Here is a 17,079-nt window from a genome sequence, read left to right on the forward strand (position 1 = left end):
GTCACTCAGCGATGAAAGGAAAGCTGAGAGGTAAGATGGAAGAAAGAATACGAATGGAGGTACAGTAAAAATCACAATTTGTTGTAATTGTATTTTTCCTAACTATACAAGCCTGAGGTCCTTTAACATATGGAATGTACTTCAGCGCAGCTGGAACCGGTCGTAAGCTTTTGAACAAGGTGGTTTGGTAGTTAACTGCTTGTCCGATAGTCGGGAGTCCCGCCCGACTGGGAGGTAAACATTCACTTTGCTTTAGGCCCAGGAACAGAGTTAAGGGTGGCATGAGGTGGGTCTATGTGTAAAGGACCTCAGGTTTGTATAGTTAGGAAAAATACAATTTACGACAAACTGTGATTTGTTCCAACACGTAATACAAACCCTCGGTCCTTTAACATATGGAAGACTCACTTATTGGTGGGTGGAATCTGAGTCTTATGAACAGACTGGTGTTCGTCCGACCTTGGTTCCCTCCCTGGTCTAAGAGCAGAGGAAGGGATCCCTAGCCTCTGCCCAACTGATCGGGGTGTGTACCGCAGGATCAGTGGTCAGACCTCTTGACCAAATTCATAAGAGGGAGGCAAGCGTGCCTCTTATGAATAGCAAGCAAGAACTAGTTGAGATAGGATGGAGCTCAGTCGCGTAGCTTACCTGCATCGGCCTCCTGTCCAGCGTAGTGACGACCGCAGCCCTCTGCCCACAGGTAGAGGAGAGAAAAGAGGAGGAAGAGAAGCCAGTCACACTCTCATTCACTCTTCCATTCACGCAGTCTCACAAGGATGCAATACTATCTTGTCCGGCGAGGGAGCTGGGTGAGCTACACAACTTGTTGAGCAGCCACCACGGGTCCCAAAGAAAAAGTGTCCAAGGACCTGTGGGTGATATCCCGAAGGTAGAAAGATGTGAAGGTGGTCTGGTTGGCCCAAACCCCTGCCTTCAACATCTGTGCCACGGAGAAGTTCTTGCAGAACGCAAGGGTTGGACCAATACCCCTGACTTCGTGGGCTCTCGGACGAAGGGTACTGGTGTCGTCACTCCTATCCGAAGCGTACGCCTTCCTGATAACCTCACGAAGCCAGAAAGAAAAAGTGTTCTTGGACACTTCCTTCTTGGTAACCCCGGTGCTAACGAAGAGGCGTCGACACTCAGGCCTGCGGTGGCGAGTTCTCCTCAGATAGCACCGTAGTGCCCTCACAGGACAAAGCAGCACCTCATCCGCATCATTGTTGGTGAAGTCCTTCAGGGAGGGGATTGTGAATGACTCCGGGACGAAATCGAGCGTTACCGATCCCCATCCTCTCGTGTGCTTTACATCGAAGGAAAGACCATGTAGCTCCCCTACTCTCTTCGCCGGTGCCAGGGCCAGCAGAAAGACAGTCTTGAGGGTCAGATCCCTGTCTGACGACTCTCGGAGTGGCTCGAAGGGTCTTCAAGTCAAACTCCTAAGGACGAGAGTCACGTCCCACCCCAGGGGCTTGAGTTCCCTGAGTGGGCAAGACCTCTTGAAGCTCTTCATCAGGAGGGCGATTTCCATGGAGGTGGAAATGTCCACTCCCCGCAGCTTAAGGACTAGGGCCAGGGCGGCTCTGTAGCCTTTAACTGTGGAGACAGAGAGGAGCTTCTCTCGGCGAAGGAAGATGAGGAAATCCGCTACCTGCTGAAGAGTGCTCTAAGTGGAGAGAGACCTCATCCACGACACCAACCACAGAAGACGGACCACTTCCCCTGGTACACAGCTGCAGAGGAATGTCTGAGGTACCCAGCCATCTCTGTTGCTGCTCGGCGAGAAAAGCCTCTCATTCGCAAGAGATGGTGGATAACAGCCAGCCGTGAAGAGACAGGGACCGAACCGCTTGGTGGTACCGTTCCATGTGTGGTTGGCACAAGAGGTTGTGCCAGAGGGGAATCTCTCTCAGTGCCTCGGCGAGAAGACCCAGCAGGTCCAGATACCAAACGGCCTGAGGCCAATTGGGTGCCACCAGAATCATCCGAAGATTCGCGGTGACCAGCACCCTGCTGATCACCTTGCGAATCAGACAGAACGGGGGAAAGGCGTAGACGAAGAGGTTGTCCCACGGGTGTTGAAGAGCGTCCTCTGCAGCTGTCCATGGGTCCGGCACAACTGAGAAGAAAACCTCAAGTTTCCTGTTGTGCCGGGTGGCGAACAGATCCACGACTGGACACCCCCACAGGTCGAAGAGCCTTTCCAGCCGAGTTTGTCTGCCACTACGCTCCTCTTGCCTGGAATGTATCTGGCTGACAGCTCTAGGAGTGAGCTACAGCCCACTCGTGCACCTGCATTATCAACTGGTGCAATGGGAGGGACACTAGGCCCCCGTTTGTTGACGTATGCCACTAACGTGGTGTTGTTGCTCATCAAGACCACTGAGTGTCCCATCACTCGTTCCTGGAACTCTTGGAAAGCAAGGAACGCTGCCTTGAGCTCCAGGACGTTGATGTGAAGGTGCTTATCGTGATGATCCCACACACCTGCAGCCAGCAACTCCTCCAGGTGTGCGCCCCATCCCTCGTTCAACGTGTCTGAGAACAGCAGCATCTCCGGGGGGCTAGTGCGGAGAGGCACTCCTCTTACGAGGTTCCTGTCATCCAGCCACCAGGCTAGGTCCTGCCTCACCTCCTCCGTGAGAGGGACGGAGAGGTACGGCGGGTCTCTTGCCTGTGACCAACAATCCTTTAGTCTCCACTGAAGAGACCACAGGTGAAGACGCCCGTGAGGGACTAACTTCTCGAGAGACAACAGGTGACCAATCACAACCTGCCACTGCTGAGCTGGCTGCTCCTGTCGAGACAGGAACTGTCCGGCTGCCTCCCTGAACCTGCTGATCCGCGAGTCTGCGGGGAAGACTTGCCCTGCTACCGAGTTGATCAGAATGCCCAGGTACTTCATCCTCTGCTTGGGCTCGAGATCTGACTTCTCAAGGTTCACCATGATCCCGAGATCGCGGCAGAACTCGAGGAGTCGATCCCTGTCCTGTAGCAACTGCAAGCAGGAGCTCGCCAGGACTAGCCAATCATCAAGATACCTCAGAAGATGTATCCCTACCGAATGGGCCTAAGCAGGCACCAGTGTGAACACTCGCATGAACACCTGTGGGGCGGTTGAGAGACCGAAGTAAAGTGCCCTGAATTGGTACACCATCCCGTCGAGGATGAAGTGGAGGTACTTCCTGGAGGACTGGTGGATGGGTATCTGGAAATACGTACGCATCCTTCAAGTCCACAGAAAGCATGAAGTCATTCTCCCTGACGGAATCGAGCACGGAGCATGTCGTTTCCATCGTGAACCGAGTCTGGCGAACGAATCGGTTCAAGGGAGAGAGATCTATCACCAGGCGCTAGCCCCCCGATGACTTCACCAGCATGACATCTACCTCTTCCCTAAGTGCTATTTCCCTGGCAGAACCGGGAACGTACATCTGCAGATGGACCGAGTTGGAGGTGAGGGGTGGCCGCGGCTCGAAGGGTAGTACATATCCCTCCCAAAGGACATCAACTATCCAGGTCTCAGCTCCACAGCACTGCCAAGTTGCCCAATGGCTTGCCAGGCAACCCCCCACTTCCGGCAGCAGGTGAGGGGGAATGCCGTCCCTAGTGTTTTCCCTTCTTCTTCCCGGATCCTCCTCGGGAAAAAGAGGACTGGGAGGAGGGCTGACGGTCATTCCTTATAGCAAAAGTCAAAGGCTGGGTCTTTCCACTTGGCCTCGATGAGGAAGTCGTCTTAGCCGCAGAGGAATCGCTTGCCAAGCTCCGAGGCTTGGCCGCAGTGGCTCGAGGCTCCCCAGTCGCCTTCGAGACTGCCTGGTGAACCCAGCAACGGTCCGTTCCTCAGACCCAACACTGCCTCACGCCCTACCGACCTGTTCACTCGAGTGAGGACTGTGTCCCAACATCTCAGAACCACGTTGGCCCACAGGTTGGCCGTCTGGTGGGCCAGGTAGGAGATAGCCCTACCTCCAGACTGACACAATCTCCCGAAAGCCGGGTCTCCTTCGGGAGTGATGTTTCCCGAGGAGGCCGCGACCCTGGACACTGTGAGGGACCACAGGTCCAGCCAGGAGACTGCTTGGAAGGCTGCCATGGCAGTCGTTTCCAAAGCCAGTGCCTCTTGCTGCGAGAACCAGAGGTTCTCGGCCAGCAGGTGTTGAAGAGACACCCCCGGTGTTAGCCTAGCTAGCTCCGGGTTAACCTGTTTGGGTGGCAGCGAGTCCTCCGATGGCACGTAGAACCGCCTCTATTGTGCTAGAGGAGGGGGAAGCAGCTTGGCCGACCTGCCAGACCTAAGCGATCCATCCTGTCCGGAGACAAGAGAGTTTACCTGGCCCAATACATCGTCGGCCAAGGCTGATCGGGGCAGACCCACCGTCATCCTGGATTCCCTCTTGGGCACCCAGAACGACTCCAGCCTCGATGAAAGCTCGGATGGAGGGAGCACCGGTCCTTCCCCAAGGTCGTTGTGCTGACGAATCAGCGCAATGACCTCCGCAAACGACCTCTGGATCTCGGGAGTGATCACTTCCTGTGGCAATGGACCATCAAGTCCATCCAGGGAGAACCCATCTCGAGATCCTCCTCCTTCCACAGGAGGAACCACGGCAGGCCCCTCTTGGTCTCCTCCAACCTCTTGGGCGTACGATCTGGTCAGTCCCAAGACCGTGCCAGGTTCGTAGGCCCTCGCGGTGAAACCATGAGAAGTGCACTTCTCGCGGTCACTTCTGATCGCCTCACTCCTCCCAGTGTAGCCCAAGGAGGTTGAAGGGATAGGAGAGGTAGACCTGACGCTCCCCCCCACTGCCTACTAGCAGAGCCGGTGTGCTGGGGGGGCTGCAGGTGATCGCCAACCTGCAGTGACGATCGAGCTGCAGGCCTAGTCACGCAGTCTCCCTGGGGAGAACTGCTGGACCGAGAACGGTAGCGACGGTCAGGAGACCGGTAGAGTCCACTATCACGGTGGGAGCATGGCCCGTCCTCACGGCGCGTCACGGTACCTGGTCCAGCCGAGGCTGGTCCTGGTGACCGGGGGGACCTCTTCCTCGCCTCAGCCTGCGTACAGTCCGGTGGGACCGTCGCGTCAACCCTGGGAACCGGGGATCGCCATGCGAGCGACTGCCACCAGGCTTTCACTCCGTGCCTGGGTCCTGGCAGTGAGCAGGCTCAGCTGCCTGGACCCTGGCTGCACGGTCACCCGTGGGTAACCGTACACTCGGTACCCCTCGCAAACGAGGGGCTGAGATGGTTCCCGGTGCCAAGGCAGAGCCTCTGGCGCCAGGAGAAGAGGTACTGGTGGTAGTCGATACCCCTCCGGTCCCTGTCTTCTTCTTCCTTGCGGAAGGAGGGACGGGCCCTGTTCCCGAAGGAACAGGAGGACCAGCGGAAGCCCCAACTGTCCCACCGGAGTGGGACAGACCCTTAGAGGTCTCTGAGCGAGACTTCTTGGTGGGGGGGGGGAGAAGGCAACCTTCTTCCTCGGCTGTGATAGCCTTGGAAGTCGAAGGGGAAGAGGCGGCTGCAGACGACGACGAAGACGACTACACCTTCCTCTTCTTCTTCGTCAGCTTCCTCAGGACCACCGTCAGGTCACTCCATCCAGGACGAAGCTGGGGCACCACAGGCTGGAGCGACAACGGCAAGAACTGGAACCTGGGCAGCGACAATTGGAACTGGCGGCAGGTCGAGCGGGGAACTCTTGGGGCACCGAAAGTCAGGGGCTGGGGCGAGGGTAGCAAAAACAGGCGGCAGGGTCATCTCCTTCCTCGGCAAGCATGGCAGCGGGGCCTGGATCGCAGCTGTAGGGGACACCATCGCCACGTGCTGGGTGTAGACCAGGTGGGGAGGAGCGGTATACCCAGGCGTCGACACCGTTGTCGTTGTCGACCGTCTCTGGTCCATGTGTCACCGGCCTGGGACCCTGAGCCGCCGGGTGACACAGCAGCCCCTGAATGCTCGGTGTGCCTGGGAGTCCAAGCGAGTACCAGACCTGCTCGAGATCGCCACCCACAGCGGCAGGCATACCTGAGGAGGCAAGAGTCGGGTTAGTGGGGGGGGGGAAGCTCTCACCCTGAGCAAACGGAAGATCCCAAGTACAACTGGATGTCAGGGTGCCACGCCCCCTCTTCCACACTCGACAGTGACAAAGCGGAACGCAACACGTCCCCCGAAAGGTAGCAAGAGGGCTTGTAGCAGCTCTAGAAGAAGCAAGAACAGGTTTCGCCATGGGCTTAATTGGATGACTGAAGAACAGCTGCAGGAACTACAAAATCTCTCTTCCTCCAATGTCTGATGGGGATAGACGTAACAGATGACAAAAATGAAGAGGATGATGATGATGAAGACAAGGACAAGGATGGGGATCTACAACATCTCTTCTTAGATACCAGTAACTCTGTACAGTCGAACTTCTTCATAAAAATACCTTTAACTATAAAAAATAGTCTGAATGAGGGAGTTAGAAGGTGCAGACGTAAAAGGCCCGGTGACAGAAACAACATGGATGGAGAAGGAATGGAGCAGGTAGCCTCGAAAGACCTTGACACCTAAGATGAGGTCATCGAAACTATCACTCTGGAGGCTGACAAGGGAAGAGCCTTAGTAAGATAAGATGACGTCAAAGAAACAGTAGACATGGAAACTGCCACGCTGGATAACACTGGGATGTATAAGGACATGCAGTGAGACAATAGGCAGGAAGGGTTGGTACCCCTAGTAGACTTACCCCCAACACTCGATCAGCTTCTGCTTATCTCCTCTTAAAAAGATTGGACAAGGGGGAGCTGCCTCCTCCCTAACATTGGGGCGGGGGGTTACTTCTACACCCCCAAAAGAACAGGGTAGCCAAATCAATTACCAGTTCTCCCAAACTCACATTCGAATCTTCTAAGGATGAAGCAATAGAAGAATGCAAAGAAATAAAATCTTCCTGGGAAGAATAGCAACGAGAGGAGATTTTGGTGAGACACAAAGCCTTCTGAAGATGGCATCACCAATTTCCTCTTATATCTCCTCTTCCTACCAAAATTCTTCCATTGCTCAAGAGATCAAGCAACACACACACACACACTATTGGCTACTTATGCTAAAGTTGTTAGATCTACACCTGCTACAAGTAGAATGGTGATCTAAATTCAAGGTAGTCAGAAAACAAATGCAAGGATTGTTACCAATCCCAGGGCCTTTTCTCTGACGCTTGGGAAGCTTAGATTTGTGGGTTTGCATACTCAACGTAAAAAAACATACAAAGAGCATATCATCACACAGAACACAAAACAAACAAAAAATAATATAAAAAACCAGAACATTAAGGCGTAGTGCGGGCAGGAAGGGACAGAAACAACCGGCTTCTTAGCAGAGGGGACAACAGCACCAACCTGCTATTAAGGCAGTCAAAGAGAAACTGGTGTGTTGAGGCTGCCATGGGTTAAGGAAGGCCAGCTGTGCCCTCCTCATTCTGCCTCAGTAAACTCCTGTTGCCACCAAAATCCTTGTACTATTTTTAAGCGGATTCCAGCAGGCACTAGAGAATGTTCCCTTACATTAAGACCAAAGGTTTGTTCTGTATATGAACAACTAGTATACATCTATATTACAGAAGAATTTGCCTTCCTCCCTTTTTTTTCATATACCTAACCAGTCTCTTTCTAATAGGCAGTTTTATAATCTCTGAGAAGAAAAGCTTATTCAAAAACTTTCTTGTAGTAAATGAAGCTTGGTTTAAATGTTGATATTATTGCTGCCTGGGGTAAATGACCGAGCGGCAACATAGTGTCCACCTCTCTCGGAACGCGACCACTTCCCAAAAAAGCGTTTGAATTATACCATTATTTCGTAATGTAGGAGAAAACACTTACTTCGAGAAGAGTGTAAAGGTCTTGGTGTGCTGCCTGGATGGGCACAACTCTTGACTGATGCTCATGGCAGCGAATTCAAGTACTTTTTCAGGAAGGTGGCCGCATTCCAGGAGCAGTGGCTGATATGTCACCGCTCGGTCATTTACCCTAATGCCCATTTCTAATTTTAGCTTTTCATAATTAAAAACAAATCTAAACAGCATTGTATGGTACAAAACAATATAAATGCTTACTTAATTCTCTAATAAGGGATGGCTGCCTGTTCTTGGAAACTCTTGTAAGAAATCTCGAGTAATTCATCTGAAAATTGTTAACAAGATATAGGTTTGATTAGTAAGTAGTACAATGTTTGAAATACCCTAACATTTATAAATGCAGAGGTAACTTTAAATACAATATAATAAAAAAAGTAAACTATGATTAAATAAAGCCTTACAAAATTTCCAATGTCCAATAGACATGTAATACTATTCCTTAAATTTAATAAAAGGTCTTAAGTAGTAATGCCACTGTCATGTTCGCTTAGCTGAATACTACTTTGTCAGGAAATGCTAAAGATTAGAACAAAGGTTGATCCACCCATCATTAGACAATAATCAACTGAGGTTGTACTAATATAAAAGATGACTAGTTAACATATTATATTACTAGGTATTACCTAACAGATTTTAGCCTGTCTTGATGACAAGTTTGAAGGTGAAAAGGGAAGCCTTAAAATTAAAAACAAGGTGCTTTTCTGATATGGTGTCCCTACATTATTATAATTTAATGGTAGATCTAGCATAGCCAAACTATAACAACTCATCAGCTAGCCTAAGTTTACCTATACAAGGGAAAATAGGGCATTGTAGCCTACTAGCCTACCTAGTATAAAGTTGGTAGACTGCCAAACTGACAGTGAAGGGGTTAGGTATCACTTTACCAACCCCCAAATGACTAGCCTAATGCTAAAAATACACTAGCATACCCTAATTTATTGTAACTTAGGTATATACATATCTTGTTCAGGAACAAACTGTTTACTAGGTACTACTAGTTATAGGTATACTACTACTACTAGTATACCTAGCTACCCAGCTACTACAGAAGCTAGTCTGTTGCTTTATGTAAATACTACCTACCTACCTATGCCCAACCTAGTTAGGGTGACTGAGCTAGTTTGGAACAAGGGTACCAAAGTAATGGCCTACCATTAGCTACTAAGTTCGTCTATGGTATCCTACGCGTTCAGATTGCAGCTAGGTAACATCCTTTATTCCATATCCAGCGCGTTTGAGTCCTAACTTATGGAAAAACATTACTGACCAAGTGTGTAAATAAAATATTGTCTTGCATTTCAATAAAATGATTACAAATAACGCGTAAACAAAAGCCTCAGAACCCCTATCCTAGCAATAACATGCAAGGCGACGTACGTCGGCCTTGGGGGAAAAAAATAACCCACTTCACTGTTGCTACGCAAATGCCGGTTTAGTCACCAAATTAACATCCTGGTAACAATAATAAATCTTTTAAACTGTGCGTGCCAAGCAACTGCTTGAAAATGCTTTCCTGTCATTTAACCTTAGAGTAAACAAGCTGGCAAGACGAGTAAATTGACACCAAAGGTTCAAAGGCCGTCCGTCACGTTTCCCAACACCAACAGCTGACTCTAATGTAAATAACCCAGAAAAGAGCGTTACAGATTACCCAAATATTTTCTGTTTTATGTAACGTTAAGAATCAAAACAAAACGTAGTAGATGGACATTTTAAAATTATTTAAGTGAAAGTCATTTATTCGATAAAGTACGGATAGTTTTAAAACCATTCTGATGACAATATAAGTGAAGAAAGCCTGTCTCGATCGTTTACATAATTCTAGGTTGTAGTGTTTACTTGAGGGAGGATTGGTTTTGTGAGAGAAAATCCTGCATTGAGGAGAATAAACACTTCTTTTGCACATTAAGGTTTTAAATACCGTCTGTATACAAAATTATATGCAATATATTTTTTTAATAATTAATTTTCAAAACGGCATGTACCACAAATTAATCAAAAGATACTTTTTATAAGGAAACGAAACCTCGGGGGGCGGGGGGCGGGGGGGGGGGGACTTCTCACTTTCTTGATCAACAAAAATTACATATCAGTTCACAACTTCACATGGACGAAATCCCGTTCAGTGAGTACCACAGCCAACACTCACATTGAATAAATACGATAAGACTGAATGATCACATAAACCTGTTGTACCCTACTTGAGTACGTGGTTATTTTACCAATTACGTAATGATGTATTGCAAGAGACATACGCAGTGATTAGTCTGAACCTTAGGCTCTAGACTCCAGAGCATAAGAAAGTATTGACACCGCAGTTAAGCGTTCCTTTTATTCAAAATGAAAGTAATTTTGATAAGAATGACAATTAAAAGTGAGTTCAGCATATGATAAATACAATCTCAAATCAATCCTGTCTTTCAGAGTTATCGATCAACGATCTTACGCCTTATAATTATGTTATGTATTATTTTATAGTCCCATTTGATTCAAGCTTAATCAGGAGCTTGGTCAGGTTGCTGTAATTAAAAAAATTTTAGTGAAGCAAGTTACAGAAATAACTTCTGCTAGTGCTGGATCCGAGTTATTTTATCCTGAAAATTTTGTTGCTGGATTTTCCTCCCTGCTAATAGTGAATTTAGTTTATATCATTCCCCTTGGATCTGATTGATTAAATAGACTCAAATAACAAAGAAAAGCAAACTTTATAAATACATGATAAATTAATCAAGATAAATGACCAACAAATTATGAAGGGATACTCACACCAGCATGCTTAAAAAGAAAAAAAGAAAAAAAATTGCACTAAGTTTGAACTTCTGGAACGCCAACAGTTCCACTACAGGATTAGCAAGATCATTTCACAGTTGGGTGAAGTAATAACACTTTTAGAAAAATTATACTAAAGTGACTTTTATACAAAAAAATAAGTCAGAATGCTAGCTCAAGAAAGATAATGTAAGCCCATGAGAATTAATTGAACATCTAGCACTTGGATGAGTTGGGGATAGTATATTCTAGGAAGATCTGTATGTAGAGGATAATCTGAATTATGAAAATAAGGATCATCTCTCTCTCTCGTAAATATATATATATATAATATATATATATATATATATATATGTATATATATAATATATATATATATATTATATATATATATATATATATATATTATATATATATATATATATATATATATATATATCGAAATGGTATAATATTGTCTTGGGAAAATAGCGGGTTCGCTAATCTTGATATGATCGAAGATAATATACAGAATGAGCTCATGGATTACGGTGTCCGATTTGATATCAAGATGAGGGATAAGAAATGTAGCAAAACTCCAATTTTCACTATATATATATATATATATATATATATATATATATATATATATATATATATATACATATATATATACACACATATATATATATATATATATATATATATATATATATAACTTTGCAAGTGACACCAGTGTAGTGTACCGAGTTTAGAATGACAATTTAGCGCTGTGTAGCGAACATAAAAATATCAGGGAGCCGCTTAAGAGGAAGAGATATTCAAGTACTACTACTCGCGCTGCTGTTATGACTCGGAAATTGATCGACTGACATCAGAAACGAACCAAATAATTTTATTTTGTTCATCAGATCAAGACAAACGTATATTATCATATCTTCCCTTGGATATCGAGGGGAAAATCGTCTCTTAGGCAACCAAGGTAGCTTGCGTTTTTCTTAGTAAGATAGGAAAAGTTTGATAAAACAGCAGAAGGCGTCATCCCAGCCTAACGCAACTGTAGTTAGGTAGCTACCTAGGTGTCATTTGGGGAAAGGTACTTAACAAAGGTTGAAATACTATAGCATTCATATTGTGTTTTTTTTTTTAATACAACAGATTTTTACGTTTTGCAAGCTATTGTGAAGCTATTCATCTCGGTCGGAAATAATGTTAGCCTAGACTAACTCATTAGCCCCACATTAAGGAATTTTGGAGCGCTTCCTGGTGGAAAATGGGTAGGTAGCTAGCCTATATGACCTAGCTGTTAGTCTGTGGAAAAACGAGGAGTGGTAACTTCATGGACACAATCTACCAGAGCCTTCTATAGCCTAACCTGTCCTAATCTAGGTATGGTAAGGGTTTGATTTTAATCGAATGTCCCCTCCCCCTTTAATGTTTTTAATCTTTCCTTAGGTAATTAAGGTAGAACTGCTGGGTTTGGTATTTACTGTAGTTGCAAAATGTTGGGTAATGAGTGGATGACTCATTTTGGTAGTAATAGAAATAGATTTTAAAGTTACCTGAAAAACGAAAAATTAATTATACTAATGCTGAATTGTTATGATCACATGTAAAATTTTACTAGTCCATGGTAACCTAAAATAGCCAGCAGTTTCTTAAGTTAGCCTAGCAATAGCAAAAACAAGCATCCATAATGGGACAGTCACTTTTTCATTTTCAAAAGATTCAATCATTCCAGAAGGCAAAATGAGAGACTGCAGAGAAATTAAGGTTTCTTGAATAATAGTATGATATTGTTGAGCTCTTTGGGGAAAAAACCAATATGTTATGTCTCTCAACACGCTTCATTCTCGTTTACACAAAATTTCAGATTCAACCTGCGTGTCTCTCCATGGCCAGCATTCAACGAGAGAATAGTTGTCATTCTTGGGATACTGGTAGGGGAAACACACCAACCCTTAAATGTTATAGCGAAGACTTATGAGCTCAAATTGGGTAATACAGTATACCTATTAGTACAAGAGTGGAATTGAAACACTTACATGATATGTCAGCAGAGATATTAAATAGGGTTCCTTGTTATTTTGTAAGCTGTGTCATTTTAGATTACTCCCTGCATCACTGTTATTGATAGATTAAGGAACTTTTTCTTATGTAATGAATAGCCAATGTTTTTATTAACATAGAATATTCATATTATATATTATTATATAGCTAATATGTAGTGGTTTTTTATTTTGAAAATGTACATGGTATTAATTGTATATCATTGATGATCCCTTGATTTATTTCAGTCAATAAGCCTAATACAAAAATGGAATCACAAGAAAAAGTAGAGGGAGATACAGACTCTCAAGAGGTTACTGCAAGAGGAGGCTTTGAAGAGGACGAGCGATTGAGTGACTTTGGTTCCCCAAAAAGAGGTCCAACATTATCAACTAGCACCAGTAGCTTTGAAGCTCTTGATCCCCATGATCCCAATCTCAGCCATTTGGCAACTTTGATGTTTTCTCACACATCAAATTATTTACAGGTTTGCACTGTCTTTAGTTATTGTCATTGTAAATATTAGCATGAATGTAGTTTAAAACTGAAATCTGCTAAATTGTTGCTTTACAGAATGTAACTCTGGAAGTGAGATCTTGACTTTTTGTATTTCATTTTATATGTGACACTGTAGATTTTTCCCCAACAAATTTTTTTAGATTGGTTTAAAACAATGCTTTAAATAATTTTCTGTAACTCAGAGGTGTGTTAATGAGTACCAGAATTAAATTAAATCCTTACAATCATTGCATCCCTCAGTTTTCATTGTTAGATGAGTTGGACCTCCAAGGGCTGTAGATCTATGTAATTTTTTAAAAGGATTTAGTGACCTTATTAAATTTCCACTATAGTTAGATTTCTTTGCAGTTGATTCAGTAATTATCTATGTAATAAGTGTAAATATATAAATTATAATGATACTTTTTACGTTATGTTTTATTCTACTGGGTACAAAATAACCCTTTCATATTAATATGTGAACCCACAATTATTGTTAACCTAAGTTGTATTTTTCTTGTATTATTTTGATATTTGTTGTGTTTATGATTTTATGCTCCTTCCTATAATTACTTTCAGGGTGAATTATCAGCAGTTTTAGAAGATTATACTTTGCTGGAGCAGATGAACCGTTCCACCATCACTAAATATGGAGACATGCGTCAAATTGGAGGCAGCGTTAGTCGAGCACTGAAAGATCTCAATGAAAAATATGTTGCTCTTCAACCATATCTTGACCAAATTGACCAGATTGATGACAGTGTGACAAAATTAGAAGCAGCAGCATATAAACTTGATGCTTATTCTAAGAGGTTAGAGGCAAAATTTAAAAGTTTAGAGAAAAAGTAATTTAAACTTATATTTCAATATTTTAGGCTGAAATGACCATTACAGTTGTCATTTCCAAACCCTCTTATGAAATTACTAGGCATTGTTTTGAAGCCAAAGATTATAAGGACAGTAGTTATTCCAAGTACACTTCAGTATATTTTGAAATATTTACATAGATCATTTTTATAATACTTAAACTCTACTTCAGTATTGACCCTTTCTAGCATTATCTGAGATCAAAAACACATTGCATGCAGAATATTTTTTTTGTACCGTAATTTTAGGAAAGTCGGTATTTTCTGCATGGAAGTACTTGGTGTATGAATTTTTTTTAGAACCTGAAATGTTACAAACCCTAAAGTTTCATACAATCAACTTACCTCAGTCATATATACATAGCTAAGACTCCGTCGTCCCCGACAGAAATTCAAATTTCGCGCACACGCTGCAGGTAGGTCAGGTGATCTACCGTCCTGCCGCCCTGGGTGGCAAGGATTAGGAACCATTCCTGTTTTCTATCATATTTTTTTTCTGTCGCATGGAACGTAAACAACGTTTGCAGTTCCTCCTGACTTTGATTTTTGGATTTCATCGCCATCGATATTCTGGGCTATCTTTTGCAGGGTAAGTTACTGGATCTTTGGTTCGGCATACGCATATTAATTTGTTTTGATAACTTTGGCTTCGAAAATTTCGAAGAATGGTTTACGTGTAACTACCGAACTTTTCGGTAGACAATCACATAGTTTGCAAGAAGGAAAATTTTAATATTTATTCATAATAACGTGTAGTAAATGTTTAGAATTGATTGAGCTAACTTCTTCTTGACGATGTAAGGAAAGAATAGTTACGCTTCCTTTAGAAGTTTATATAGCTCTCGTACTAACGAGCAGTTAGAGCATTAACATTACTAGTAGTGTGGTATCCTCATCTCCTTCTTACTTCACAGAATCTTCAAATTCATATTGCAATTTGAAGACAAAGGAATGTAGCTCAAAATACGAGCTATTGAAAGGTAAGAAGTGTTTTTACTGTTAGTGCAGTGGCAGGGAGGGTGCGTTCTGTTCGGCTCTGTTTCGCTCCCAGGCTAGACCTCTTCCAAGCTCACATACCCAGAGGAGAAGGAAAGTCGAAAGCCTTACGGAGGTTATGGAGAATCCCCACCGATCAGGGCGTCCCCTCGGCAGGATCTGTAGAACGTCCCAGACTGCCAAGTTCGCCATTGGAAAGGCGTCCTAATTAGTAGGGGGTGCGTTCGATCGGCTCTGTCTCGCTCTCAGGCCTAGACCTCTTCCAAACTCACAAGCCCAGAGGAGAAGGAAAGTCGAAAGCCTTACGGAGGTTATGGAGAATCCCCACCGATCGGGCGTTCCCTCGGCAGGATCTGTAAAACGTCCCAGACTGCCAGGGATAGCCATTGCAAGGCAGCCTTTAAAAAGTGCGTCTGTTCTTCGTTCTTTCATCTTCCATCCGAAAAGACGAAGAAGAAATGTACATGTTAGAAGTTCGGACGATCTGGCTCGTTCTCTGAATAAGAGAACACTGACTCACTGAGCGAGAGGCTGAGAGCCAGCCAGCAAGCTAGCGCGACCGAACCACGTTCCAACAGCCAGCAGCGAGCCGCGTTTCCAACAGACTAGCGCGAGCCGCGTTCCAACAGCCAACAGCGAGCCGCGTTCCAACAGACTAGCGCGAGCCGCCCGTTCCAACAGACTAGCGCGAGCTCGTTTCATACAGATAAACGCGAGCCGCGTTCCAGCAACTGAGTGCGAGCCGCGTTCCAGAACTTTTTCTTGGCGCAAGGCGCCTTCAAAGAGACGACGCTTAACTAAGGAGCCTTATAGTAGAATGGCAATAAGAAGGATGCTTCCATTGAACGTTTTCTGGCAAGAGGCTCGTATAACAAGACTAGAGGCGCTCGGATCTATTATGGGCGCACGGGACCTTCCACGCAAGCGGAACGTTCCAGGAGCGAGTCTCCTTTCTATCACGCGGAACTATCCAGACGCTAGGCGTTAGGCGCAAGGATCCAGACGCCAGGCGTCAGAAGATTTCAAAAATCTTCATTAGAGAGAGAGGTCAGTGCGAGACTCCTCTTTGAATTTTTAACTTGAACAACTTTCCCCTGGCAAATGTGCAAGATGTCGCACAGGCGGCCGTTGCTTTTGTCAGAGGATTCTGATACTAAGAGAAGCCCTTTTCATTATTCAGAAGACTCCTTTGTTAGGCAGTTCCTCTCAATGCGGACTCTCTCCTTCCTCCATGCTCTTCCCTTCGAGGAGGCAAGAGCTTTGGGAGTTTTTCTTAATAAGATCTCATCGATGTTTTGGGTATGATGGCGGATAGAATATCTACTTCTTCCGTAAACCCTAGTGATGAACAGGAATTCTGTCTCTTCCGCGATTTATGAAGAAATCACGAAGATTTAAAGAGTTCCTTGATTAACTTCGTTCCTTAAGGATATATATATGTGTATGTGTATGTATGTATGTATATATATATATATATATATATATACTATATATATATATATATATATATATATATATATATATATATATATATATATATATATGTGTATATATGTATGTATATATATATATATGTATGTATCTCTTTCTATCGTTCTATTAACAAAAAGAACGAAGATAGTAGAAGGTAGTAGAGTTTCTGCTGTATGAGAATACGATACGGTCAATTCATCACACATACCGTAGTTACTTCTTTTCTGTGCAACTCAATTACAAGTATCCTTCTACGTCTTTCCTAGGAAGGACTACGCTTAAAGGGATTGTTAGACTACACCTACTTAGCTTCTAGATTTATCGAAGTCTTGTTCGCGTTAAATATGCTTTAATAAGAACTTCCTGAAGTTCGATAATAATTTTATTAAATTCCTTTTATTAATTGGAGTAGCTGGCAACTCTGGAAGAGTAAGCGGGGACTGCTTTCGCTGAGAGCCTGAGACCAACGCAGTACGCCCTATGCCAGTTACTGTCAGTACCATGTAGTGTCAGTCCATGAGCGGATCGGGCGAATCTCTCTCTCTGCGGGAT

General features: G+C 44.4%; 1 protein-coding gene and 1 long non-coding RNA gene across 4 annotated transcripts in view; one reads left to right on the top strand and one right to left on the bottom strand.

Annotated features, from left to right (window-relative positions):
- Nucleotides 1-9,577, bottom strand: part of LOC135225443 (uncharacterized) — a 30,863-nt gene extending 21,286 nt beyond the window's left edge. Inside the window, exons 1-2 of the long non-coding RNA XR_010316960.1 lie at nucleotides 9,423-9,577; nucleotides 8,093-8,159 (exon numbers count right to left, since the gene is read on the bottom strand). This is a non-coding gene — a long non-coding RNA (uncharacterized LOC135225443). The remainder of the gene's footprint in view (nucleotides 1-8,092; nucleotides 8,160-9,422) is intronic.
- Nucleotides 9,578-11,461: 1,884 nt separating this feature from the next.
- Nucleotides 11,462-14,265, top strand: LOC135225696 (biogenesis of lysosome-related organelles complex 1 subunit 2-like). 3 transcript variants are annotated; one of them, XM_064265049.1, is made up of 3 exons: nucleotides 11,462-11,712; nucleotides 12,943-13,181; nucleotides 13,772-14,264. In XM_064265049.1, the coding sequence occupies exons 2-3, from the start codon at nucleotides 12,963-12,965 to the stop codon at nucleotides 14,039-14,041; spliced, it is 489 nt and encodes a 162-aa protein (XP_064121119.1). In that variant the 5' UTR covers nucleotides 11,462-11,712; nucleotides 12,943-12,962; the 3' UTR covers nucleotides 14,042-14,264. The 3 variants fall into 3 exon arrangements, with proteins under 3 accessions (XP_064121119.1, XP_064121118.1, XP_064121117.1); XM_064265048.1 differs by having other exon boundaries at nucleotides 11,466-11,627; nucleotides 13,772-14,263; XM_064265047.1 differs by lacking the exon at nucleotides 11,462-11,712 and adding an exon at nucleotides 12,525-12,585 and having other exon boundaries at nucleotides 13,772-14,265.
- Nucleotides 14,266-17,079: the final 2,814 nt, after the last annotated feature.

The sequence above is a fragment of the Macrobrachium nipponense genome, chromosome 13 (assembly GCF_015104395.2).
Source record: "Macrobrachium nipponense isolate FS-2020 chromosome 13, ASM1510439v2, whole genome shotgun sequence".
Classification (NCBI taxonomy): Eukaryota; Metazoa; Arthropoda; class Malacostraca; order Decapoda; family Palaemonidae; genus Macrobrachium; species Macrobrachium nipponense.

Excerpts from the sequence above, each read along its gene's own strand:
- LOC135225696 (XM_064265047.1), top strand. The coding sequence starts at position 12,540 with ATGGCCAGCATTCAACGAGAGAATAGTTGTCATTCTTGGGATACTG. Across the intron at positions 12,586-12,942 it reads TTGTCATTCTTGGGATACTG|TCAATAAGCCTAATACAAAA; the intron begins GTAGGGGAAACA and ends GATTTATTTCAG. Across the intron at positions 13,182-13,771 it reads ACACATCAAATTATTTACAG|GGTGAATTATCAGCAGTTTT; the intron begins GTTTGCACTGTC and ends AATTACTTTCAG.